Source organism: Vulpes lagopus, chromosome 5 (genome assembly GCF_018345385.1).
Source record: "Vulpes lagopus strain Blue_001 chromosome 5, ASM1834538v1, whole genome shotgun sequence".
In the NCBI taxonomy this organism is placed as follows: domain Eukaryota; kingdom Metazoa; phylum Chordata; class Mammalia; order Carnivora; family Canidae; genus Vulpes; species Vulpes lagopus.
Window position 1 is genome coordinate 69381168 of NC_054828.1, and position 23279 is coordinate 69404446.

General features: G+C 44.3%; 1 protein-coding gene across 1 annotated transcript; it reads left to right on the forward strand.

Moving 5' to 3' along the window:
* Positions 1 to 1075: 1075 nt before the first annotated feature.
* On the forward strand, positions 1076 to 22961 carry PYM1 (PYM homolog 1, exon junction complex associated factor). Its single transcript, XM_041757412.1, has 3 exons — positions 1076 to 1790; positions 21337 to 21430; positions 22018 to 22961. The coding sequence occupies exons 1-3, from the start codon at positions 1757 to 1759 to the stop codon at positions 22499 to 22501; spliced, it is 612 nt and encodes a 203-aa protein (XP_041613346.1). The 5' UTR covers positions 1076 to 1756; the 3' UTR covers positions 22502 to 22961.
* Positions 22962 to 23279: the final 318 nt, after the last annotated feature.

Sequence of the window (23279 nt, forward strand, 5' to 3'; positions counted from 1 at the left end):
GTTTGGGGCACAAGGAGGGGCCTAGGGTTGGTGACTTTAGGATTCTCTCTTGCAGAAAGGTCCATTGATCCATGCATCCTTCTAGTTAAAGGCTTCATTACGCATTCTCACCTCTAATAATCATTAGTAAGAAGACTAAGGTCAAGATGCTGACCCAGTGAGGCTGAAGCCCAATTGTTGTAGGAGAGCAGGGGTTGGGGCACCTGGGTAGCTCAGTGGCTGGACGTCAGCCTTGGGCTTGGGTCGTTATCTGGGCATCCTGGGAGTCCTGTGTCTCTGCCTCTTTATGTCTCTCATAAATAAAATACAGTTAAAAAAAAAAAAAGACAGCAGGGATTAAGAATGGCAGTGTTAGGGATCCCTGGGTGGCGCAGCGGTTTGGCGCCTGCCTTTGGCCCAGGGCGCGATCCTGGAGAGCCGGGATCGAATCCCACATCGGGCTCCCGGTGCATGGAGCCTGCTTCTCTCTCTGCCTGTGTCTCTGCCTGTTTCTCTCTCTCTGTATGACTATCATAAATAAAAATTAAAAAAAAAAAAAAAAAAAGAATGGCAGTGTTAGAACACTGGGAATAACTGTGTATTGAGTGCCAATCAGTGTTTAAGTGAGTCTTTTAAAAATTTTTATTTATGTATTCACGAGAGACACAGAGACCCAGGCAGCGGGAGAAGCAGGCTCCCTGCAGGGGACCTCCCGGGACCCCAGGGTCACGCCCTGAGCCGAGGCAGACGCCCAACGGCAGAGCCACCCGGGCGCCCCTAAATGGGTCTATTTGGGACCTTCTCAGCTGGGCCTCTGGTGCATGACAGGAGGGTGGAGCAGGGGATGGACCACAAGCGACGACCTGAGAAAACTTCAAAGCTTCCTATCAAAGTTTTAGGAAGTTAGGCAGCGCTCTTGCCTCTCTCAAGCGCGTGCGGCCTAGTGTCGGAGGTAGGCTCTGAGGCCGGCCCCTCGCGGTGCAGGGGATGTTAACGTAGCCGTAGCCCGAAGGGGGGGGCCTGGGGGTCAAGGATCCGCGGGGAAGGGCAGCGCAGCGGGGGCGCGGAGCCAAGCCCCAGGAGAGGAGCCTGCCGCCGGCCGCCGGCCGCTCCCGGGCTGCGGGGCGACCTCTGGGTCCCTCCGGGGAGCGGGAGGCACCGGCCGGCGGGCGGAGGGAGGGGCCCTGCACGCGGCCGGCTCCGGCTCGAGGCCTGGCGCCCAGACCTGCGCCAGGTTAATGAGACTCCAAGTGGCTCCGCCCAGAGGCCTCCGCCCTGCCCTCCGACCCCGGGGACCGGCCCGAGGAGGCCGCCGGGCCGGCCGGGGATCTCGGCGGCAGCCCGGGCCGTGCGGGGCCGAGCGGACGGCCCCCGACAAGGCCGGGCAGCCGGTGCGCGCCCGAGGCCCCGGGGCCCGGGGGCAGGGCCCGGCCTGACCCCTCTACCGGCCCGCGCTCCGGGTGCCGGTGGGCCTTGCCCCTCTTCCCCGAAGGCCCCGGACGGACGGAGGGGCCGCGCCCCGGAACTTCTCTCACACGGACCAGGCGCCCGATATTGGTATCAGTGGCCCTACTACAGCCTCCGGCTTTTATTTTATTCAAGTCTTTAGCTTCTAGCTGCCTTTAATCTTCGGCTCCTCCGCCGCCTCCGTCCACGAAATGGTGCACTCTCCCTTTAAGACTAAAATGGTGGCTGGCTACGATCTGGACTCCACTTCCGGTGGGGAGGGGGGCGGGACCCCAGCCCGCTCACGCCGGAAGTGGTTTGCGTTTTCAAGATGGCGACTCCCTATGTAACTGACGAGACCGGCGGTGAGTGCGGGAGGCGCGGAGCCGCTTCTCCCCGGGCTCTCGGGGCAGGGGTTCGGACTTGGAAAGGGGTCTGTGCCCCGCCCATCTCGGGGCCCCTCCTTTTGCCCCGCCCTCCGGACCGCCTTCCCCATTCATTCTCTCCTGTGGGGTGTCACCTGCGCCCCCTTCTGGTCTCGCGTTTGGGGGTCCCTGCTTCCGGTCACCCAGACCCTGGGGTCCTTCAGTGAGGTCCCTGCTCCAGGACCCTCCTAGGCCCGTAGCTTTTCTCCAGCAGCTGGAGATCCCATATCTCTCTTGGCTGCTCCAGGCGTGGGAACTCCTATACTCTCAGTTCCCTCCAATTCCAGCTTTACCCCTGCTCCCCTCCCCCACCTGGCAGCTGTACCTGCCCTATGCCCTACCCCAGCCCCGTCTTGGTTCTCTTCCTCGAAGCTCTATCTGTTAAAGACCTTTTCGTTGCCATTGAGTGCTTTTTCCATTCTCTCCCTCGCCTTCATTTTTGGGTCACTGAGGTTCAGAGGTGTGAAGGGAAGAGGAATCGAGTATAACTTTCAGCCTGAGTTTTCTTCTTGATGGCATCACCCTTCTGTACCTTCTCTGGTGGTGGTGGTGATAAAAGTCGAGGGGTCTGAGGTGGAAGAAGGCAAACAGGAGGTGTCTAAGTGGCCTCTCAAGCCCTGTGACAAGTTCATAGAAGCCACGATTCTGGCTAGAGAAGAGTTTCCGGCCTGGCTGGTGGAGATGCTGAGGTGTATGGAGGTTGATGTGTTGAAAACTGGAAGTCAGTATTTTCATTTTGGTTTTGTCCCATCCTGATTTCCTCATCTTTAGAAAAATGTGCCTAGGAATATCTACCTAGTGACGATCAAGTAAGATAGCATATGTGAAAACAATTTATAAAAAGCTGTACAAGGCTAGGTGTTACTGGTTTTTGTGGCCTTGGCTGTGTACATGCAGTCTCCTGTAGACGTGACACTGTGTGTGCTGCTGTGCTCTGAATTGTGCCCTTTATGCTTCTTGCTTTGCTACTTTCCATGTTCCTTAGGTCTCAGCCCACCTCTCCTGTGGTATCTTATGACAAGCCAGGTCTCTGCTACTTGTCTCCAGCCTCACATTTCAAAGTGGTGCACAGAACCTCTTCTGTTCTCTACAGAAGATCCTTCTTCTACTGGCTCCTTTTAATGTGAGCTTTGAAAATATTACTTACTGTTCAGTATACTTTTCTTTATTCAACTATTTTCTTAAAACCTATTTCACAAAAATCCAGATACCACATTTCACTCTACTGCTTTTTTTTTTTTTTTTTACTTTGTCTTACTACTTCCAGATCATTGACCTACCACTGTCACTCTAATCTTTGTGGAAGGTATTGCCATGCAATTGTAGCATTTTCTCTAAAACCTCAGGGCCATCACTTATTGCCCATAAGGACCCAGACCTGTTGCATCACTTTTTTCTCCACTGTGTTTCTTGCTCTTTTTTTTTTTTTTTTTAAAGATTTATTTATTTATTTATGATAGACATAGAGAGAGAGAGAGAGGCAGAGACACAGGAGGAGGGAGAAGCAGGCTCCATGCCGGGAGCCCGACACAGGACTTGATCCCGGGACTCCAGGATCGCGCCCTGGGCCAAAGGCAGGCGCCAAACTGCTGAGCCACCCAGGGATCCCCTGTTTCTTGCTCTTATTCTCAGTGTCTCCAGCATCTTTGAAATATTCTGGTCTTACAGTTCCTCAGCACAAGATGGTTGACTTTCCTTTGTGTTTTTTTTGTTGTTGTTGTTGTTTTGTTTTTGTTTTCCTTCCTTTTTTTTAAAGCTTTATTTTTTTTTTAATTTTTATTTATTTATTTATGATAGTCACACAGAGAGAGAGAGGCAGAGACACAGGCAGAGGGAGAAGCAGGCTCCATGCACCGGGAGCCCGACGTGGGATTCGATCCTGGGTCCCCAGGATCGCGCCCTGGGCCAAAGGCAGGCGCTAAACCGCTGCGCCACCCAGGGATCCCTGTTTTTGTTTTCCTGAGCCCAGCTGAAAGCTTGCACTCAGGACCCTGAGATCAAGACCTGAGCTGAGATCAAAAGTTGGCCGCTTAACCAACTGAACCACCCAGGCGCCTCTCCTTTGTATTTTTAACGTAGCTATAAATCGGGGTGCCTGGGTGGCTCAGTCAGTTAAGTGACTGAGTTTTGGTTTTAGTTCAGGTCGTGATCTCAGGGTCATGAGATCCAGCCCCACGTTGAGCTCTGAACTCAGCACGGAGTCTGCTTGTCTTTCTCCCTCTGCTTGCGCTCTCTCTCTCTCTCTCTCTCTCTCTCAAATAAATGGATAAAATTTAAAAATAAATCAATAAATAAAGTAGGTCCACATCAGAATCGCTACAATTAAGACCTACTCTGTAACACCACTTCCCCTTGAGATGATGCTCTCCGTTACTTACTTTAGCCTCCCACCAGTTACCTTTTTCACTATTTCATATCCAGAGAATCTGCTTTTTGCCCGTCTTAGGTTCTTGACCTTTCCCATTTGATCGCATCTACCAGTACCTTCATGACTACCTTTGAAGCTGCTCTGCTAGACCTTGGTGACTAGCCACTTTGATACTATCTTCATTGCTTTTCCTCATTTATTTTGAACTTCTATACTTAGCAAGCACTTCTGTTATCTTGAATCATACTCATCACCTATTTTCTTGGCTTCTACGTCTAGGCCACAGCACATGGCTAGAGAAAAAGTGCAAAACTAGCACATTCAGTGTAGTATAACTTAGTGTTAACTTCTGCCAAGATCCCGGCTTCTCTCCAATTCTTTTTTCTTGGTTTGCTTACATTCTGCCGTGGCTCTTTCCCCCAACCTTTTCCAGCATTCTGTGACCTTCCCTTTTAATTCTCTCTCCTATGGCAGATGGCTTCACTTTTTTCCCCCCACTTTCTATTTCACTGAAGCATCAAGGCCTGTCATTTTTGTTTCTTTCTGTTCACAGCCAGATTTCTTGAATATCAGGTCTACACATACTGTTTTCATTTCCTTACTGCTTATTTGTCCCTTAATTCTTTACAGTTTTGTTAAATTTAGTCTGCCCAAAATCGATATAATTTTTTCCTTCTTTATTTCTGTTAGTGACATCCTTGTCCCAGCCAACCCCAAATCAACTTTCTGCACCATCTCTCTCGTTTTAATTTTAAATAGACTTTATTTTTTAGAACAGTATTAGATTTATAGAAAACTTGGGATCCCTGGGTGGCACAGCGGTTTAGTGCCTGCCTTTGGCCCAGGGCGCGATCCTGGAGACCCGGGATCGAATCCCACGTCAGGCTCCCGGTGCATGGAGCCTGCTTCTCCCTCTGCCTGTGTCTCTGCCTCTCTCTCTCTCTCTCTCTCTGTGACTATCATAAATAAATGAAAATTAAAACAAAACAAAACAAAATTAAAAAAAAAAGATTTATAGAAAACTTGAGAAGATGATACAGACAATTCCCATATATGTTACACTCAGTTTCCCCTGTTATTAACATCTTAACCTTACATTAGTATGGTACCGTTATTACAATCACTGAACTATTAACCAAGATCTATACATTATTCAGGTTTCCTAGGGTTTTTTTTTTTTTTTTTTAAAGATTTTTATTTATTTATTCATGAGAAACAGAGAGAGTGAAGCAGAGATCCAGGCAGGGAGCCCAACGTGGGACTCGATCCTGGGTCGCCAGGATCAGGCTCTGGGGTAAAAGTGGCCCTAAACTGCTGAGCCACCCGGGCTACCCAGGTTTCCTAGTTTTTACCTAATTTTCTTTCCTGTCCCAGCTTCCCATCCCAAATACCACATTACTTTTACTTCTCATGTCTCCTTAAGCTCCTATTGGCTGTGACAGTTTCTCAGACTTTGCTTGTTTTTGATGACCTTGACAGTGCTGAGGAGTACTAGTCAAGTATTTTATAGGATGCCTCTGTTTGGAATGTGGCTGATATTTTTCTCATGATTAGACTGGGCTTATGTGTTTTTGTGGTACAACTGCAAAGGAAAAGTTACGTTTTCATCATATCAAGGGTATGTGTCATGATTTTTTTTGCTATTGATTCTGACTGATCACCTGGCTGAAGTAGTGTTTGTAAGGTTTTTCCACTGTAAAGTTACCCTTATTTTTATTCTCTTTTCATACTATCGTCTATAAGAAAGGCTCTATTCACAACTCGCACACTTAAAGTGTAGGAAGTTATGCTTCCTTCTTAAAGATGGAGTATTTACATACGTTATTTGGAATTTTTCTGCAGATTTATGTCTTTTCCATTGACTTATTCAGTCATTTATTTATAGAAATAGGGACATTGGGTTATACTCCAATACTATTTGTTTTATTGCTTAAATGTTCCAGCTTTGGGAATTGGGAGCTCTTTCAGTTGGCCCTGTGTCCTTTTGACATATCCCCAACAGTGTAGGTTTTTGTTTTTATTTATTTATTTATTTATTTTTTAAATTTTTATTTATTTATGATAGTCACAGAGAAAGAGAGAGAGAGAGAGGCAGAGACACAGGCAGAGGGAGAAGCAGGCTCCATGCACCAGGAGCCCGATGTGGGATTTGATCCCGGGTCTCCAGGATCGCGCCCTGGGCCAAAGGCAGGCGCCAAACTGCTGCGCCACCCAGGGATCCCTGTTTTTATTTATTTTTTATCTCTAACTTACTTTCTCGCATTAGAAGATGCTCCAGGCTTGTCTTTTAGATTTCCTGTCTCGGTCCTAGAATCAGCCATTTCTCCCAAGGATCCCCTGTTCCTTTTACTGGAGAATGGTATGAAGAAACCAAGATCAGGGGTGCCTGGGTGGCTCAGGTGGTTAAGCATCTGCCTTCGGCTCAGGTCATGATCCTAGGGTCCTGAGCATCAGCTCCCTGCTCAGAGGGGAGTCTGCTTCTCCCTCTCCATCTGCCCATCCCCCACCACCTTGTTCATGCTTGCTCTGTCACTCTCTCAAATAAATAAATAAAATCTTAAAAAAAAAAAAAAAAGAAAAGAAAACCAAGATCAGAGCACTAGGTATCTTTGTTGTATTTGTTACTCTTTGTTGCATCATCTTTTATTCCTCTCGTTCCCCATCCTCTGACACACACCAGTTGTCAAAATGTCATTCTTCTATTTCTACTGCCATTATTCTTATCCCATCTTCAATACTTGTCAGCCAGCTGGCCTTGAGAATTTTAAGCTTTGGGAATTTAAGCCTTAGTTTTCTCATCAATTAGAATAATAACTCCTACAGACATAGGATTTTTGTGAGAATTAAAATTCGTTTTTAAAAAGATTTTATTTATTCATGAGAGACACAGAGAAAGAGAGAGAGAGAGGCAATGACACAGGCAGAGGGAGAAGCAGGCTCCCTGCAGAGAACCTGATGCAGAACTTGATTCCAGGACCCCGAGATTGTGGCTTGAGGGCCCGAGTCAAAGGCAGACGCTCAACCACGGAGCTACCCGGGCACCCTGAGAATTAAAATTTAAATGAAGAATACATCTCTGGCACATAGAAAGTGCTCAGCAAATGGATCTGTAATTATTATTGTTATGTAAGGATTATTATATGGATCAGAAGAGATTGTATATGCAAAGTATCAAGCATAGTACTTGAGTCATTCTGTGTGTCTGATTAAATTCCATTTTCCTTTATCCTGCAAATATTGCCATGACTTCCAAATAGTTGTCCCTATCTCCAGTCTCTCTGTACTAGTTCACATGACACACTGTTGCTAGAATACCATTCCTTAAGGACAGATTTACGTATGTAATTTTTGTTCCATATAAATCATCCATCCAGTGTCTACTCTTTAGTTTGGCACCTGTCCTTCTGATCTTTGTTTTTTCTGTGCGTTTTTAAAACATTTTTGAATTTTATGGTACATACACTTATATTTTACCTTTCCACCTTATGCCAAAAATATTTTTTCTTGATATTAGAAACTCTTTTTAAATACTTAAAAAATACTGGCAGAGTGTTTCATTGTTTGGGCACACATCCTCTCTTATGTTTCTTCTGTTATTGGACTTTTAGATTGTTTCCAGAATTTTTGTTAGAAGAACTGTATGAATATTTTTTTTTAACTTTTATTGATTTATGATAGTCACACAGAGAGAGAGAGAGGCAGAGACATAGGCAGAGGGAGAAGCAGGCTCCATGCACCAGGAGCCCAACGTGGGATTCGATCCCGGGTCTCCAGGATCGTGCCCTGGGCCAAAGGCAGGCGCCAAACCGCTGCGCCACCCAGGGATCCCTGTATGAATATTTTTGTGCATAAGTTTAAAAAACTAATGTATTCATATATTAGAGAGAACAAGCAGGGCCAGTGGCAGAGGGAGAGGGAGAAGCAGGCTCCCCGCTGAGCAAGGAGCCCAATGTGGGTCTCAGTCCCGGAGCCCTGGGACCATGACCTGAGCTGAAGGCAGCTGCTTAACTGACTGAGCCACCCTCACACCCCTTGTTGCATATTTTTTTTGCCTGCATTTAGGGTTATTTTCTTAGGATTGATTTCCCAGAGGTAGAATTACTAAGTTAGAGGGTACAAGTATGTATTTATTTGTTATTAATTATAGAGTTAATTCATGTTGATTGTAGGAAGCTTGGAAAATGTTTTTGTAAGTAGTATAAAATATAAGTCACATGCATATTCGGCAATTCTAGAACCCAAAGAAAACTATAGTTACACTTTCTTTTAGTTTTCTTTCTGTGCACATATGTAGCATAACTATAATTTTACATAATTGGGATCATACCAAATGGCTATATTTCTCAAAATATGATCCTCAGAATGCTTGGTAGCCTTATGAGATGTGCTACAAAATAAGTAAAAACAAAATAAATAACAAAAATAAGGTTCCTGTGGTCAAATAAATTTGGGAAAACTGTAAATGACCCTCTTATTATGGATATTCACATGAATGAGAACACATTAAGTCATTTAAGTCCTGCTGATAAAAGCAAACTTTTTGTTTATGTTTAAGCCAGAATTGCCCAAACTTATATAACATTTTTTGGGGTAACCTTGTTAATATCTTATGGAAGTGTAGTGTTTTATATAAGAAAAGCTTTGGAAAATGCTGGTAAACAATAGGATTACCTTTTATTGTCTTGCTGTGTAAGCCAACTTGCTTTCTAAGGGGTTTTACCACCAATTACTGCTGGTTTATGTATTTATTTTTAAAGATTTATTTATTTATTTATTTATGAGAGACACAGAGAGAGAGGGGCAGAGACACAGGCAGAGGGGGAAGTGGCCTCTCTGTAGGGAGCCCGATGTGGGACTCGATCCTGGATCCTAGGATCATGCCCTGAGTCAAAGGCTGACACTCAACTGCTGGACCACCCAGGCTTCCCTGATTGCTGGTTTAACCACGTCTTTACACTGGTATTCTCATCTTCAAAAATTCTACTGCTTTGACAGATGGAAATTATATTTTTTATTGTTTTATATTTATATTTTCTTTGATTATTAGTGAGGTAGAACTTTTTTGTATCTATTCATTTATAACACAATGTGCAATGGTAGTGTAAAATGCACAGCCTGTGGAACAAACCCACAGCCTGGGTTTGAATTCTGCAGCTTATTGACTGTAACTTTGGGTAAGCTATTGAATTTCTCATCATCTGGTAGCTGCTCCTTTTGGAATTGATTGTGAAGTTTACACGTATACCATTCACTCTTAGATAGTACTCTTTAGTACAAGCACAAACCACTTTTCAGTATAGTGTCACCACATGCTGGGTCTCTGCCCGTAACCCCCGGTAAAACTGGGTGAAACTGTAGAAGGCAGAAAAGCATTGTGCCTTTGATCCTGGACACATCTTTAACCTCTTGAAGACCCTTAACTTCCAGCTGTAGAGGATAATAAATACCTGTTGTCTAGATTCAGTAAAGAAATCTATGTAAAGTTCCTGATGCAGTGTAGCCACTTGTTAATAAATGCTCTTTCCTATGGGTTTCTAACATGCTGTGAGTTTTCTATTGCTATGATTTTGCTGGTTGTTACTCCTCTTAGAAGGCCCTTTCCCTTCCTTTCTCTGCCTGCAGAAATATCAGCCACTCATCTGTCACTGTTATTACTACTTCCTACCTAGTATTTAATATTTAAGATCAGGTCCCTGAGCTTCTCCTGATTTCTTGTCACTTTCCCCTACCAACCAGGGTGTGGTTATTTATTCTCTTGAGATCTGTTACCAGTATGTGTCAGTGTCTCTTAAGATAGCTAAGACAGGGATCCCTGGGTGGCGCAGCGGTTTGGCGCCTGCCTTTGGCCCAGGGCGCAATCCTGGAGACCCGGGATCGAATCCCACATCGGGCTCCCGGTGCATGGAGCCTGCTTCTCCCTCTGCCTTTGTCTCTGCCTCTCTCTCTCTTTCTCTCTCTGTGACTATCATAAATAAAAAAAATTTAAAAAAAAAGAAAAAAAAGATAGCTAAGACATTGATATTTTTGTTTTTATTCCTTGCCTAACTTGCCCACCCTTTTTCTTACTTAAGACCAGAAATTGCTTGATATATTTTTAAAATATTTTATTTATTTATTTGACTCAGAGAGAGGGTGCACAAGCAGGGTAGCGGCACAAGCAGGGTAGCGGCACAAGCAGGGTAGCGGCACGCAGAGGGACAGAGAAGCAGGCTCCTTGCTGAGCAGGGAGCCCAATGTGATGCGATTCAGGGCCTAATCCGAGAACCCTGGGATCATGACCTGAGCTGAAGACAGATGCTTTATCACCCAGGCCCCAAATTGCTTAAAAGTAGGGACCATTTTATTTCCTCTTTATAATCCCTGTAGCATTTAGTAGGGTACTTTTCTCATAGGAAGCTTTCTTGCTTGCTTCCTTTTCTTTTTTCTTTTTTCTTTTCTTTTCTTTTCCTTTTTTCTTTCTTTTCTTTTCTTCTTTCTTTTCCTTTCTCTTTCTTTCTTTCTTTCTTTCTTTCTTTCTTTCTTTTTTTCTCTCTTTCTCTCTTTCTTTCTTTATTCAAGAGAGACACAGAGAGAGAGAGAGGTAGGGACACAGGCCGAGAGTGAAGCAGGCTCCCCATGGGGAGCCCAGTGAGGGACTCGATCCCTGGGACTCCATCCCCTGACTGAGGGATCACAACCTGAGCCAAAGGCAGACGCTCAACCACTGAGCCATTCAGGTGTCCCCTCATAGAAAGCTTTTATTAATTTGTTTGTTTTTGTTTGTTTGTTTATTTTTCATAGGAGGCTTTTAATAAGTGTTTATTACATTTAATTAATTTGTAGTCTGGTTTCTGACTACTTTTCTGAAGCTATATTCTTGGAGATAACTAGAAATTTCCAAATTGCCAAAATCGGTAATCTTTTTCTTCTCAATTTTCCTTTTCCTTTATCTCTGTGCATTATTTAATACCGTTAATCAGGTGTCCTTAAAATTCTTTTGGTCTCCATGGCATAACACTGTCTATCTCCCCTAGAATTGCTGTTACTGCTGACACCTTTTCTTTCTTGAGGAAGATGATCATGACGGTTTTTCCAGGGTCATTCCTCCATACTGGATCTTTTCTTTCTATATTTTCTCTAGGTGTTAGAAACCACATCTGGTTTATAATTCTTGGCCCGGAAGTCATCTCCAGGCTCAGATCTGTCACACAGATCTCCTTTCTTACTTGAAGCAGGTCACAGGGATTCGACACCCCTTTAACAGTCACTTCCACCTAACCTCTTAGAGTTCTCCTGGGCCTTGCTTGCTGTCTTGTTTCTTCACTGTGTTCCTGCCGCCCCTGAAAACGAGGCCCTTTACAGTTTAAAGCAACAGATTAAGGATTACGAAACAGCAGATGTGGGAAAATAACTAGATTTACCAAGTTCTTATAGTAGTCATCTCTAATCTGTAGTTTTTTACTCTCTCAAGGGGATTACCTGGAAATCTTGATATCCTGCCCTTCGTTTTTATTTCTAGGGGTAGGAATCTCCAAACCACTCCCTTCATTATGACTTTACGTTTGGATAGCATGCAGGCCAGAGAATAGAAGCAAGAGAACATAAAATAGGTGATAACGGGTTATTTGCATCCCAGAGCTTCCAGTGAGGATGGATGACCCTGTCTTTTCTCATCCATTCTTACTGGTCTTAAGCCTTGAACTAAAATCTTTGTGCAATTATCTTAAATATCTGTTTCAAGCATTGTCCTTTTCTCCTTAATTTCATGTAAAACACTGCCTGTCTAGAATTGAATTAGTTATTTTCACAACAATGTCATCTTCTCTGGACTTTCTTTGTGGTTTTGTTGTTGTTTTAATTCCAATATCGTTAACATACAGTGTTGTAGTCGTTTCAGGTGTTGGATTTTCTTTGTATTATCAGTGATTTTTATTCTCCAAATTTTGCACATTCAAGAGTGATACTGTAATTAGTTTGTGTTCCTATTTATTGCCTTTCTTCCTCACTAGAATGCATGCTATAAAAAGGCAAGACCCTTGCTTGCTTTATTTCTTGTTGTATCTCTAGCTCCTTACAGTGCCTGGCACAACATCAAGTGCTCAATAAACATTTAAAATCCATGTGTGGATAAATATTATTACCGTATGCCCAGTTTACCCACAGATATGTTGTGAAAAATAAGAGAATACATGTGAAAAGCACCAGATTAAACCCATACAGCACTGTTTTAATGATTCTGTCCCTCTCATTCAAATCTTGGCAGTCTTCAGGCTCAGGTCAACTTATTCTTCATAATGAATTTCTCTTTGATTTTCCTTTCAATACCCATAGAGACCATTTAAATCGGGTTTTCCTTATTGTGCTATTATTTTCATTGGTTCTATTTTTAGTTTATATTACACATTTTGAGGTTAATCCTCAAGCACTGCTTTGAGCAGATCCTCTGTATTCTGGTTTTGGCCTTCAGTGTTCTCCCACAGTCTGAAGCTTAAGTCCAGACTCAAGAGGAGGTTGGATAACTTTCATACTCTGACTAATTTATTTCTAGTCTCTTTTCCTATTACATTTGCTTTTGCCCAAAATATACTAGGTTCTTGTTCTCTAATGTGATGCTTAAATTTACTTATTTACTTAAAAAGAATGTACTTATTTATTTACTTATTTATTTTTAAAATGTTATTTATTTATTTGACAGAGCACACAAGCAGGGGGAGGAGTGGCAGGCAGAGGGAGAGGGAGAAGCAGGCTCCCCAGTGAGCAGGTAACCCAAAATGGGGCTCAATCCCAGGACCCTGGGATCATAATCTGAGCTGACTCTTAACTGACTGAGCCACTCTGATCCCCCTAAAATAATTTTTAAATTTTTATTTTTTTTTTAAGATTTTGTTTATTCATGAGAGACACAGAGGCAGAGACATAGTCAGAGGGAGAAGCAGGCTCCCCGGAGGGAGCCTGGTGTGGAACTTGATCCCCTGTATCCTGCCCTGAGCTGGAAGGCAGATGCTCAACCACTCAACCACTGAGCCACTCAGGAGTCCATGAAATAATTTTTTTAAAGATTTTATTTATAAGTAATCTCTATCCCCAGTTTGAGGTTGGAACTTGCAACCCCGAGACCAAGAATCACATGCTTTACTGACTGAGCCAGCCACGCACCCCTCTTTATTTATTAATTTGAATTAATTACAGCCTTCTATGGGCCAGGCCCTTTGCCTCAGAGATCAAAGACAAAGTCTCTATTCTCAAGGAAGTACACAATTATGTTCATCATTAGCATAATAAAGCCAAAACAGGTGCCATGCACAAAGGTATTGCACAAAGGGCTACTTCTAACCTGGTTTAGGGTGGAAAGGTCAGGGAAGACTTGACTGAGTTTATACTCAAACTTGGCCTTTAAAGACCAATAGGAATTAACTAAGATAAGAATCAAGGAAAGTCTATTCCAGGCCAAAAGAAGCAAAGCAAAAAAGCATAAATAATAAGAGACACAGGTCTGGTGAGATTTGTGAATATTTCAGTGGCTGGAGTAGAGTATGAGTGACTTGGTGCTCAGAGACTGGACACTAACAAGGCCTTTTGTGTGTGGTCCTCTCCTCCTTGTCAATACCCTGAAGGCAATAGGAATACAGAAAGGATTTTTTTTTTAAGATTTTATTTATTTATTCATGAAAGAGAGAGAGAGAGAGAGGCAGAGACACATGCAGGGAGCCCGATGTGGGACTCGATACCATACCGGGTCTCCAGGATCATGCCCTGGGCCGAAGGCAGGTGCTAAACCGCTGAGCCACCCAGGTGTCCCCAGAAAGGATTTTAAGCAGGGTCCTGACTAGTCTGATTTGTCCCTTTGTGTCGTCCCATAGGCCTGAAATACTTCCTTTCTTGTCATTTCTCATAACCACACCCCCCACCTCTACCTGCCTAAATCCTGCTTATCTTTCAAAGATCACAACAGGTCCCTGCCCTCCACAAAATCTTTATAAATCACCAGGCCAAAGGTAATTTCACTCTTTATTTTGTACCCATTCTCCAAGCCATTTAGGTTTGAAACCTAAAATGAGATTCTTTTTTTAAAACATTTTATCTTTGGGGCACCTGCATGGCTCGGTTAGTTAAGCGTCTGCCTTTGGCTGCGGTCTGGGTCTCAGGGTCCTGGGATGGAGCCCTGCCCCCCCCCCCCCCCCCCCCCCCCCCCCCCCCCCCCCCCCCGCCCAGGCGTTCTACTCAGTGGGGAGTCTGCTTCCTCTTTCTCTGTCCCTCCCCCACCTCGTGTGTGCTCTTTCTCAAATAAATAAAATCTCTCTCTCTTTTTAAAAAGATTTTATTTATTTATGAGAGACAAACAGAGAGAGGCAGAGACATAGGCAGAGGGAGAAGCAGGCTCCATGCAGGGAACCCGACGTGGGACTCGATATCGGGTCTCCAGGATCAGGCCCTGGGCCGAAGGCGGCGCTAAACCGCTGAGCCACCAGGGCTGCCCTCAAATAAAATCTAAACAAAACAAAACTCGAGTGACTATAAAGTTTAAAAAAAAAGATTTTATTTTTAAATAATTTGCACACCCAGCATAGAGCTTAAACTCAACAACTCGAGATCTAGAAATGCACGCTCCACTGACTAAGCCACCCAGGTGCCCCAAATGAGATATTTTTAAAACCCACAATGAAATAACATTAATGTGCATTCTTAAAAAGAAAGAATATTTATAATCTAATCACCTGACTTCATATTGCACATTCTTGTCTGAACTTAAAAATATGTATAACAGGGAGCCCCCGATGGCCCCGCGGTTTGTCACCGCCTTCAGTCTGGGGTGTGATCCTGGAGTCCCGGGATCGAGTCCCATGTTGGGCTCCCTGCATGGAGCCTGCTTCTCCCTCTCTCTCTCTCTGCTTCACCCTCTCTCTCTCTCTTTGTGTGACTATCATAAATAAAAATTTAAAAAAATAAAAAGACATAATTTTTAAAAACAAAATTTTAAATAATATGACATAATGTAAAACATAATGAAATTATATAAATATACCATTTCATTAAATGTTAGGCAGATTTATTTTTTTAAAGCTTTTATTTATTTATTCATGACGGAGAGAGGCAGAGACACAGACAGAGGGAGAAGCAGGCTCCATGCACCGGGAGCCCGACGTGGGATTCGATCCTGGGGCCTCCAGGATCACGCCCCGGGCCAAAGGCAGGCGCTAAACCGCTGCGCCACCCAGGGATCCCAAATTGTCTTTTTATTTTTATTTTTTTTTAATTTTTATTTATTTATGATAGGCACAGAGAGAGAGAGAGAGAGGCAGAAACACAGGCAGAGGGAGAAGCAGGCTCCATGCACCGGGAGCCCGATGTGGGATTCGATCCTGGGTCTCCAGGATCACGCCCTGGGCCAAAGGCAGGCGCCAAACCGCTGCGCCACCCAGGGACCCCCAAATTGTCTTTTTAAAGTTTATTTGAGAGTGAGTAGCAGAGAGCACAACTAGGGGGAGGGGCAGAGAGAGAGGCCGACTCCCTGGCTGAGCAGGGAGCCTGACTCCCCGCGCAGGGCTCCACCCGGAACTGTGGGATCAGAACCTGAGCTGAAGGCAGAGGCTTAACTGAGACACCCAGGAGCTCAGGTCTCTTTCAAGTTTATTTATTTATTTTTAAGTAACCTCTACACCCAACATGGGACTTGAACTCGCAACCCTGAGACCAAGAGTCGCACACTCTTCTGACTGAGCCAGCCAGGCACTCCATTATCATTTTTCATGGATGTATTATACACCATTCCTGTATACCTGGACTTGAGGTTTGCTTTTAATTTTTAGCTCTTTATAGATAATGCCACAATTTTCACCTAATTATCTCTCCCTTTCTTCTTTTTCTGTTTTTGTGTTTTCCTCTTGGTGTATTTCCTTAGTGCTAAATTGTCAAGATTGGAATTACTGAAGGCGTTCAATTATTTTTTACTTTAGCTCCTTACCCCTCCTCAATCAGTGACTTCCCAGGTGTTGTTGATTCTTTGCTAATTCTTTTCTGGCATCAGTCTCTTCCTTTCCTTTTTCACGGTTTCAGACAGCTCTGTCTCTTGTGCCAGGGTTATTGCACCCTTTTTTCCCCTGAGTCCTGAGTCTCCAGTGTTTTCCCTTTCCAATTCACCTTTTCATCCTGCCAGATTTCATCCTGCCCTAAAACACTGCTTTGGATAAAAGAGTCATTCATTGGACAAATATTTATTGAATGCATGCCAAGTACCAGATAGTGACCTCCTTAGCTGGCATTTCAAGGTCTGCACATTCTCCCCTCATTTACACCAGCTTTACACCAGCCTTCTGACTCAGCCACTGTCTCCCCAACAGGCCATCTCCATTCCCATGTGTGGTATTTTGTTCAGAATGAACTTCTGTTTAGAATCTATTCTGCCTCCTTGTTCACTTAAGAGTTTGACTCTTTTTTTTTTATTAAGATATTTATTTATTTATTTATTCATGAGAGACACAGAGAGAGAGGCAGAGACACAGGCAGAGGGAGAAGCAGGCTCCATGCAGGGAGCCTGACGCGGGACTCAATCCCCGGACTCCAGGATCACGCCCTGGGCTGAAGTTGGCGCTAAACCGCTGGGCCACCCGGGCTGCCCTGACTCTTTCTTTAAAGCCCAACTCCAAAAAACAAAAAAACCAAAAAAACAAAAAAAATAAAAATAAAATAAATAAAGCCCAACTCCAGTCAGTCCCCTTCCATGAAGCCTCAGCTTTTTCATTCTTCAGTTTATACTCCAAACTATTGCAATTAGGCAAGCAGTATGCTCAGTGCCTCTCTTTCATTCACCAGAAAAACTTCAAATTCCTTGACCGGGTGTTTAAGGTTTTCCAGGATCTAGCCCCGTTTTTTATTATTTCCTAACAGGAACTATCTGATTCACTTGGATTCCTCTTACTTTCTGTTCTGTAAATACTCCATGCCCCTTCCACATCCGTGCCTTTCTTTGCCTGCTTGTTCTTTGTCCCATCTCTTCTACCTGTCAGATCTTAACTATTTTCTTTAAATTTTTTTTTTTAGTTTTAATATATTAATGATACTTTCATTTTGAACAAAAAGCCAGTTCATGGAACAATATATAATCCATGTGGAAGGCCCTGGACTTGACTTTTTCTTTTTCTTTTTCAAACCCTTCTTTCTTTTTAAAAACTAATACTTAAAAAAAATTAAAAAACGCATGGGGCACCAGGCTGGCTCAGTTGGTGAAGCATGTGACTTCCTCTCAGGGTTGTGAGTTCAAGCCCCACATTGGCTGTGGATCCTACTTTAAAAAAACAAAAAACAGGGCAGCCCCGGTGGCTTGGTGGTTTGGCGCCACCTTCGGTCCAGGGCGTGATCCTGAAGGCCTCGGGATCGAGTCCCATGTCAGGCTCCCTGCATGAAGCCTGCTTCTCCCTCTGCCTGTGTCTCTGCCTCTCTCCCTCTCTCTCTGTGTCTCTCATGAATAAATAAATAAAATCTTAAAAAAAATAAAAAAACACACAAAACATAATACAACATACATATGTATATATAAGATTCTTAAAAACACTAATGGTATAAATAAAGATATCTATGAGGGTAGCAATATATATATTAATGGTTAATGGTTTCTATTACTGCTTCTAGATTACCCCTCTTAAGATAACTGCTTGGTATCTTGGTATGTGTCTTTCCATACCCTTCTCCTTGCCCCTGTGCACAGACCGAATGGACTGTTAAGTGCTGCTTCTTGCCCCCACAAGACTGGGAGCATACCTTATGCCAGCAGTTCTCAAAATGTTGTCTAGGACCCTTGGGGGTTCCCTAAGAGACTGTCAGGAGGTCTGCAAACATAACTTTTTATTATATACTAATGCTAATTGCCTTTGCTGGATTGATATTTGCTTTAAGGGTGCAAAATCAAAGGCAGGTAAAACTGCTGGCCTCTTAGCACCAATCAATCTGGTTGCACCAAGCTCCCACTCCTTGTGCTCTTCACTACTACGTGCTTGCAGTAAATAATGTCAGTTTCACTTAAGAATATCCTTGATTAGGCAATAAGATTTACTAATTTTATTTTATTTTTTAAGATTTTATTTATTTATTCATGAGAGAGAGAGCGAGGCAGAGACACAGGCAGAGGGAGAAGCAGGCTCTATGTGGGGAGCCCAATGTGGCTCTATCCGGGGTCTCCAGGATCACACCCTGGACTGAAGGTGGCGCTAAACCACTGAGCTACCCAGGCTACCCAGATTTACTAATTTTTTTAAACCCTGGCCCTTGAATACACATCTTACTTTTTTCCAGCTTTATTAAGATATAATCAGCATATAACATTGTGTAGGTTTAAAATGTGCAATGTCATGATTTGACACATGTATATATCATGAAATGTTTACCACAATAAGGTTAGATAACACATCCTTCACATAATTGCCATTTTGTTGTGAAAGTCTATTCTCCTAGCAGCTTTCAAGTATACAATACAGTTCTGTTGTCAGTGGTTACCATGCTGTACCTTAGATTACCCAGAATTTACTCATTTTGTAACTGAAAGTTACTCTTCTCTATGGACTAAATGGGAAGCTTGGATGAAACACTGGACTGTACTGAAGTAAGGTGGAGTAGAAGGAAAAGCACTGGCACAATTGTCCACAAAGGGGCAAGCTAAACAAGCTTCCTTTTCATGGAACACCACTTTTACTTAAAAGAACCACTGACAAACTAGTGATTGAGAACCGGGTATCTGATAGGCATTTTCCTGAAAGTGAAGGAACCAAACCTGTCATTTGAAAGAAAATTGACTGACAGTATCTGTTGCCAATATTAAAATCCCAAACCTTCAAGTAAAAACTAGAATTCTGGAAAACTTGTATTTGCCACTGTTATCTTGACAGCTTGCTTCCCATTAAAGACTTTTCTGACAAGACAAGATTAACAGATATGGGTGTTTTTTTAAAAAATATTTATTTATTTATTTTAGAGAGCAAGAGAGCAGGAGGGGCAGAGGGAGAGGCAGAGAGAATCTCAAGCAGACTTGGAGCTGAGCTTTGAGCCCGGTGCAGGGCCTCAATTTCTTGACTCCCAGACCACCACCAGAGCTGAAACCAAGAGTCAGATGCTTAACTGACTGCACCACCCAGGCACCTTGTTTTTTTTGTTTGTTTGTTTGTTTGAGATTTATTTATTTGGGAGATTATGGGGGTTGGGGTAGAGGGAGAGAATCTTAAGCAGACTCCCTCACATATGGCTCCATCCCAGGACACCGAGGTCACAACCTGAGCCCAAACCAAGAGTTGGGCATTTAATCGACTGAGCCACCCAAGCATCCCTGGGTGTTTTTTTTTTTTTTTTTTAAAGATTGTATTTATTTATTTATGAGAAACACAGGAGCGAGAAAGGCAGAGACAAGAGACACAGGCAGAGGGAGGAGCAGGCTCCATGCAGGGAGCCTGACAGACTCGATCCCAGGTCTCCAGGATCGTGCCCTGGGTTGAGGGCAGCGCTAAACTGCTGAGCCACCTGGGCTTCCCTGTTTTTTTTTTTTTTGTTTTTTTTGTTTTTTTGTTTTTTTTAATATTGCATAGTAAAATGGGTAATATTTCAAATAAGAGTGGAGGAGGATCCTGAAATAAAAAACTTTGAGGGTAACTACTCTCTACACTGTCCTGCAACTTGCTTTTTCCACTTGGTATATCATGAGCACGATTCAAGCCAGAGTCAGTGCACTTACACCTGACATTTTTTCCCATCACAGCACGGTGTTCCATCATGTGGATGATCAATGTGTACTCAGGGATTCATCTACTGATGGCCACCGAAGTTGCTTTCAGTTTTTGCTACTTTAATGCAGCAACAAACACCCTTTACATATATCCTTGTGTACCGGTACTTTTATATTTGTAGTATGGATTCTTAGAAGTTGACCTATTTTTCATGACCCATCTTTTATAAATTTTTTCTTTTTCAAAGATTTTATTTATTTATTTATTTGTTTGAGAGCACAAGTGGGGAGGAGAGGGAGAAGCATGCTCCCTGCCCAGCAGGGATGGGGTCCATCCCAGGATGCAGCGGTCCATACCAGGATCTGGGGATCATTACCTGAGCCAAAGGCAGACGCCCAACCGACTAAGCCACCCAGGTGCCCCTTTCATGACCCATCTTACTAAGACTTCCCCTCTCTACATCTCCAGTCATTTCTCCTTCCTACAATTTCTTGTTTTTGCCCCCCTTTGGCCTCTTATTCAGTTATTACCTTTTGATGTCCCCATGCTATTGTCGTGTTTGTTTTTGTTTTAAACTCTTCCTCTGCCTATCCTATCTTGCCAGGTAGACTAAAAATAGAAAATAGTGTAAAAATAGAAACTCTTGGAGCTCCTGGATCACTCAGTTAAGCATCCGACTCTTGGTTTTGGCTTAGGTCATGATCTCAGGGTCATGAGGTCCTTGTGTCAGACTCTGCACTCAGCCTGGAGTCAGCTTGAAGATTCTCTTTCTCTATCCCTCCCTCTGTGCTCTCTAATAAGTAAAATCTGGGCAGCCCCCGTGGCGCAGGGGTTTAGCGCCGCCTACAGCCCAGAGCGTGATCCTGGAGACCCTGGATTGAGTCCCACGTCAGGCTTTCTGCGTGGAGCCTGCTTCTCCCTCTGCCTGTATCTCTGCCTCTCTCTCTCTCTGTGTCTCTATGAATAAATAAATAAAATCTAAAAAAAAAAAATAAGTAAAATCTTTATTTTATTTTTAGATTTTTATTTATTCAGGAGAGACACAGAGAGGCAGAGACACAGGCAGAGGGAGAGGCAGGCTCCCTGTAGGGAGCCCGATGCAGGACTCAATTCCAGGACCCCAGAATCATGCCCTCAGCTGAAGGCAGACACTCAACCAATGAGCCACCCAGACGTCCCTAAAATAAGTAAAATCTTTAAAAAAACAAAACAAAACAAAAACTCCTGAGGGCAAGGATGGTGTATGATACAGGGTTTGGGCACTCAGTGAATAATGATGAAAAGCGAATTGATGAGAGAAAAGGATGACTTCATGATTGCATTTGGTGGCTGGATGGGTGCTGAGGAAAGCTGTGTGCATTCATGCATTCTTTCAAATTGGGAACTATTTGAAAATGAGGAAGAGTAACTGTCTAACTTGATTCTGTTTTTGCAGGCAAATATATCGCCTCAACACAACGACCTGACGGGACCTGGCGCAAGCAGCGGAGGGTGAAAGAAGGCTATGTGCCCCAGGAGGAGGTCCCAGTGTGCGTGGTTAGGCGTGCGGAGGGGGTATTTAATAGGGTCTCAACAGAAAAGAAGAATCTTTTGATCCCAAGACCCCAGAAAATGGAAGGAGGGAGCAGCTCTCTGAGAAAGAAGAGGAGATGGGGCTTGGATTCAGAGATGAGCAAGGGGGGTTTAAGTGTCTAGACCTGTTCCTGTGGCTTCTGTTCATCAGAACGTCCAATTAGCATTCCGAAATAGGGAACTTTGAGACCTAGAGACCTTCCCACAGCCTGCAGAACAGAGGAAAATTGGACAGAGACCACAGGAGAGGAAGGAAGCAAGAAAGTGAGAGGGTGAAATGATTTCAAAGGTTAAGAAGGGGGACACCTGGGTAGCTCAGCGGTTGAGCATCTGCCTTCAGCTCAGGGCCTGATCCCAGGGCTGGGGATCGAGTCCCACATCAGGCTCCCCGCGGGGAGCCTGCTTCTCCCTTTTCCTATGTCCCTGTCTCTGTGTGTTTCTCGTGAATAAGTAAATAAAATCTTAAAAAAAGGGGGGGGGGGTTAAGAAGAGGGCTCCAACAGTCAGTGATTCTTTGAAACCGTTGGCCTCTCTTCCCCTGCAGGTATGAGAACAAGTATGTGAAGTTTTTCAAGAGTAAACCGGAACTGCCCCCAGGTCTGAGCCCCGAGGCTACTGCTCCTGTCACCCCATCCAGGCCTGAAGGTGGTGAGCCAGGCCTCTCCAAGACAGCCAAACGCAACCTGAAGCGGAAGGAGAAGCGGCGGCAGCAGCAGGAGAAGGGGGAGGCAGAGGCCTTGAGCCGGACTCTCGAGAAGGTGTCTTTGGGAGAGACTGCCCAACCCCCCAGTGCTCCGCAGGGCTCCCAGGCAGCCCCAGCAGCAGCCTCTGACCAGCCTGACTCAGCCACCACCACGGAGAAGGCCAAGAAGATAAAGAACCTAAAGAAGAAGCTTCGGCAGGTGGAAGAGCTGCAGCAACGGATCCAGGCTGGGGAAATCAGCCAGCCCAGCAAAGAGCAGCTGGAGAAGCTAGCAAGGAGGAGGGCGCTCGAGGAGGAGCTCGAGGACTTGGAGCTGGGCCTGTGAGGCCTTTGGGGAATAGGGAATGGACTGCAGAACAAACCATGGGGCTCTCTGGGGTCCTGGGGAATGTGGGCAGCAGCAGTCAGGAGGGGTAACCCCCCATACTGACTCGCTTCCATCTCTCATGGCCCAACGCCGTCCTCCAGAGCCTGGCCTCGCCGTCATTCCTTCCCTCTTCTTCCCAACTCCTATTTTTTGGACTTTTCTCCTTCCCATTCCCAGTGTTGAAAATCTCAGTGACTACCCCAGGTACCTTTGCTGCTGATTTGGGTGTCTTGTTTATAAGAAAATTGGGTGGGTGGGGATCTCTTGGAGAACCGAGGTCGAGGGTAGGGGGAGTACACCCAAGTCTTGGAGTCTTGGTTCCTGTTCACAGTGTTTATGGGTTATTTCTCCCTCCATCCCTCGCCTTTTTTTTTTTTTTTTTTTTTTTTAAGAACAGAATAAACTCAAGTAGACAACATGTTGGCCTTGTCCCTCTCTTCAGCTTCTAGTAGATGTTTTATCACCCTCAGTTTGGTACAGGAAGACAAGTGTTGGGAGTAATCCCTGCAATTTTTATTTTTATTTTATTTATTTATTTATTTATTCATGATAGTCACACACAGAGAGAAAGAGAGGCAGAGACACAGGCAGAGGGAGAAGCAGGCTCCATGCACCGGGAGGCTGACGTGGGATTCGATCCCAGGTCTCCAGGATCACGCCCTGGACCAAAGGCAGGCGCTAAACTGCTGCGCCACCCAGGGATCCCCCTGCAATTTTTAAAGATTGTGAGTGTATG

Coding starts and splice junctions, on each gene's coding strand:
- PYM1 (XM_041757412.1), top strand. CDS start 1,757: ATGGCGACTCCCTATGTAACTGACGAGACCGGCG. Junction 1,791..21,336: donor TGTAACTGACGAGACCGGCG/GTGAGTGCGGGA, acceptor CTGTTTTTGCAG/GCAAATATATCGCCTCAACA. Junction 21,431..22,017: donor CCCCAGGAGGAGGTCCCAGT/GTGCGTGGTTAG, acceptor CTTCCCCTGCAG/GTATGAGAACAAGTATGTGA.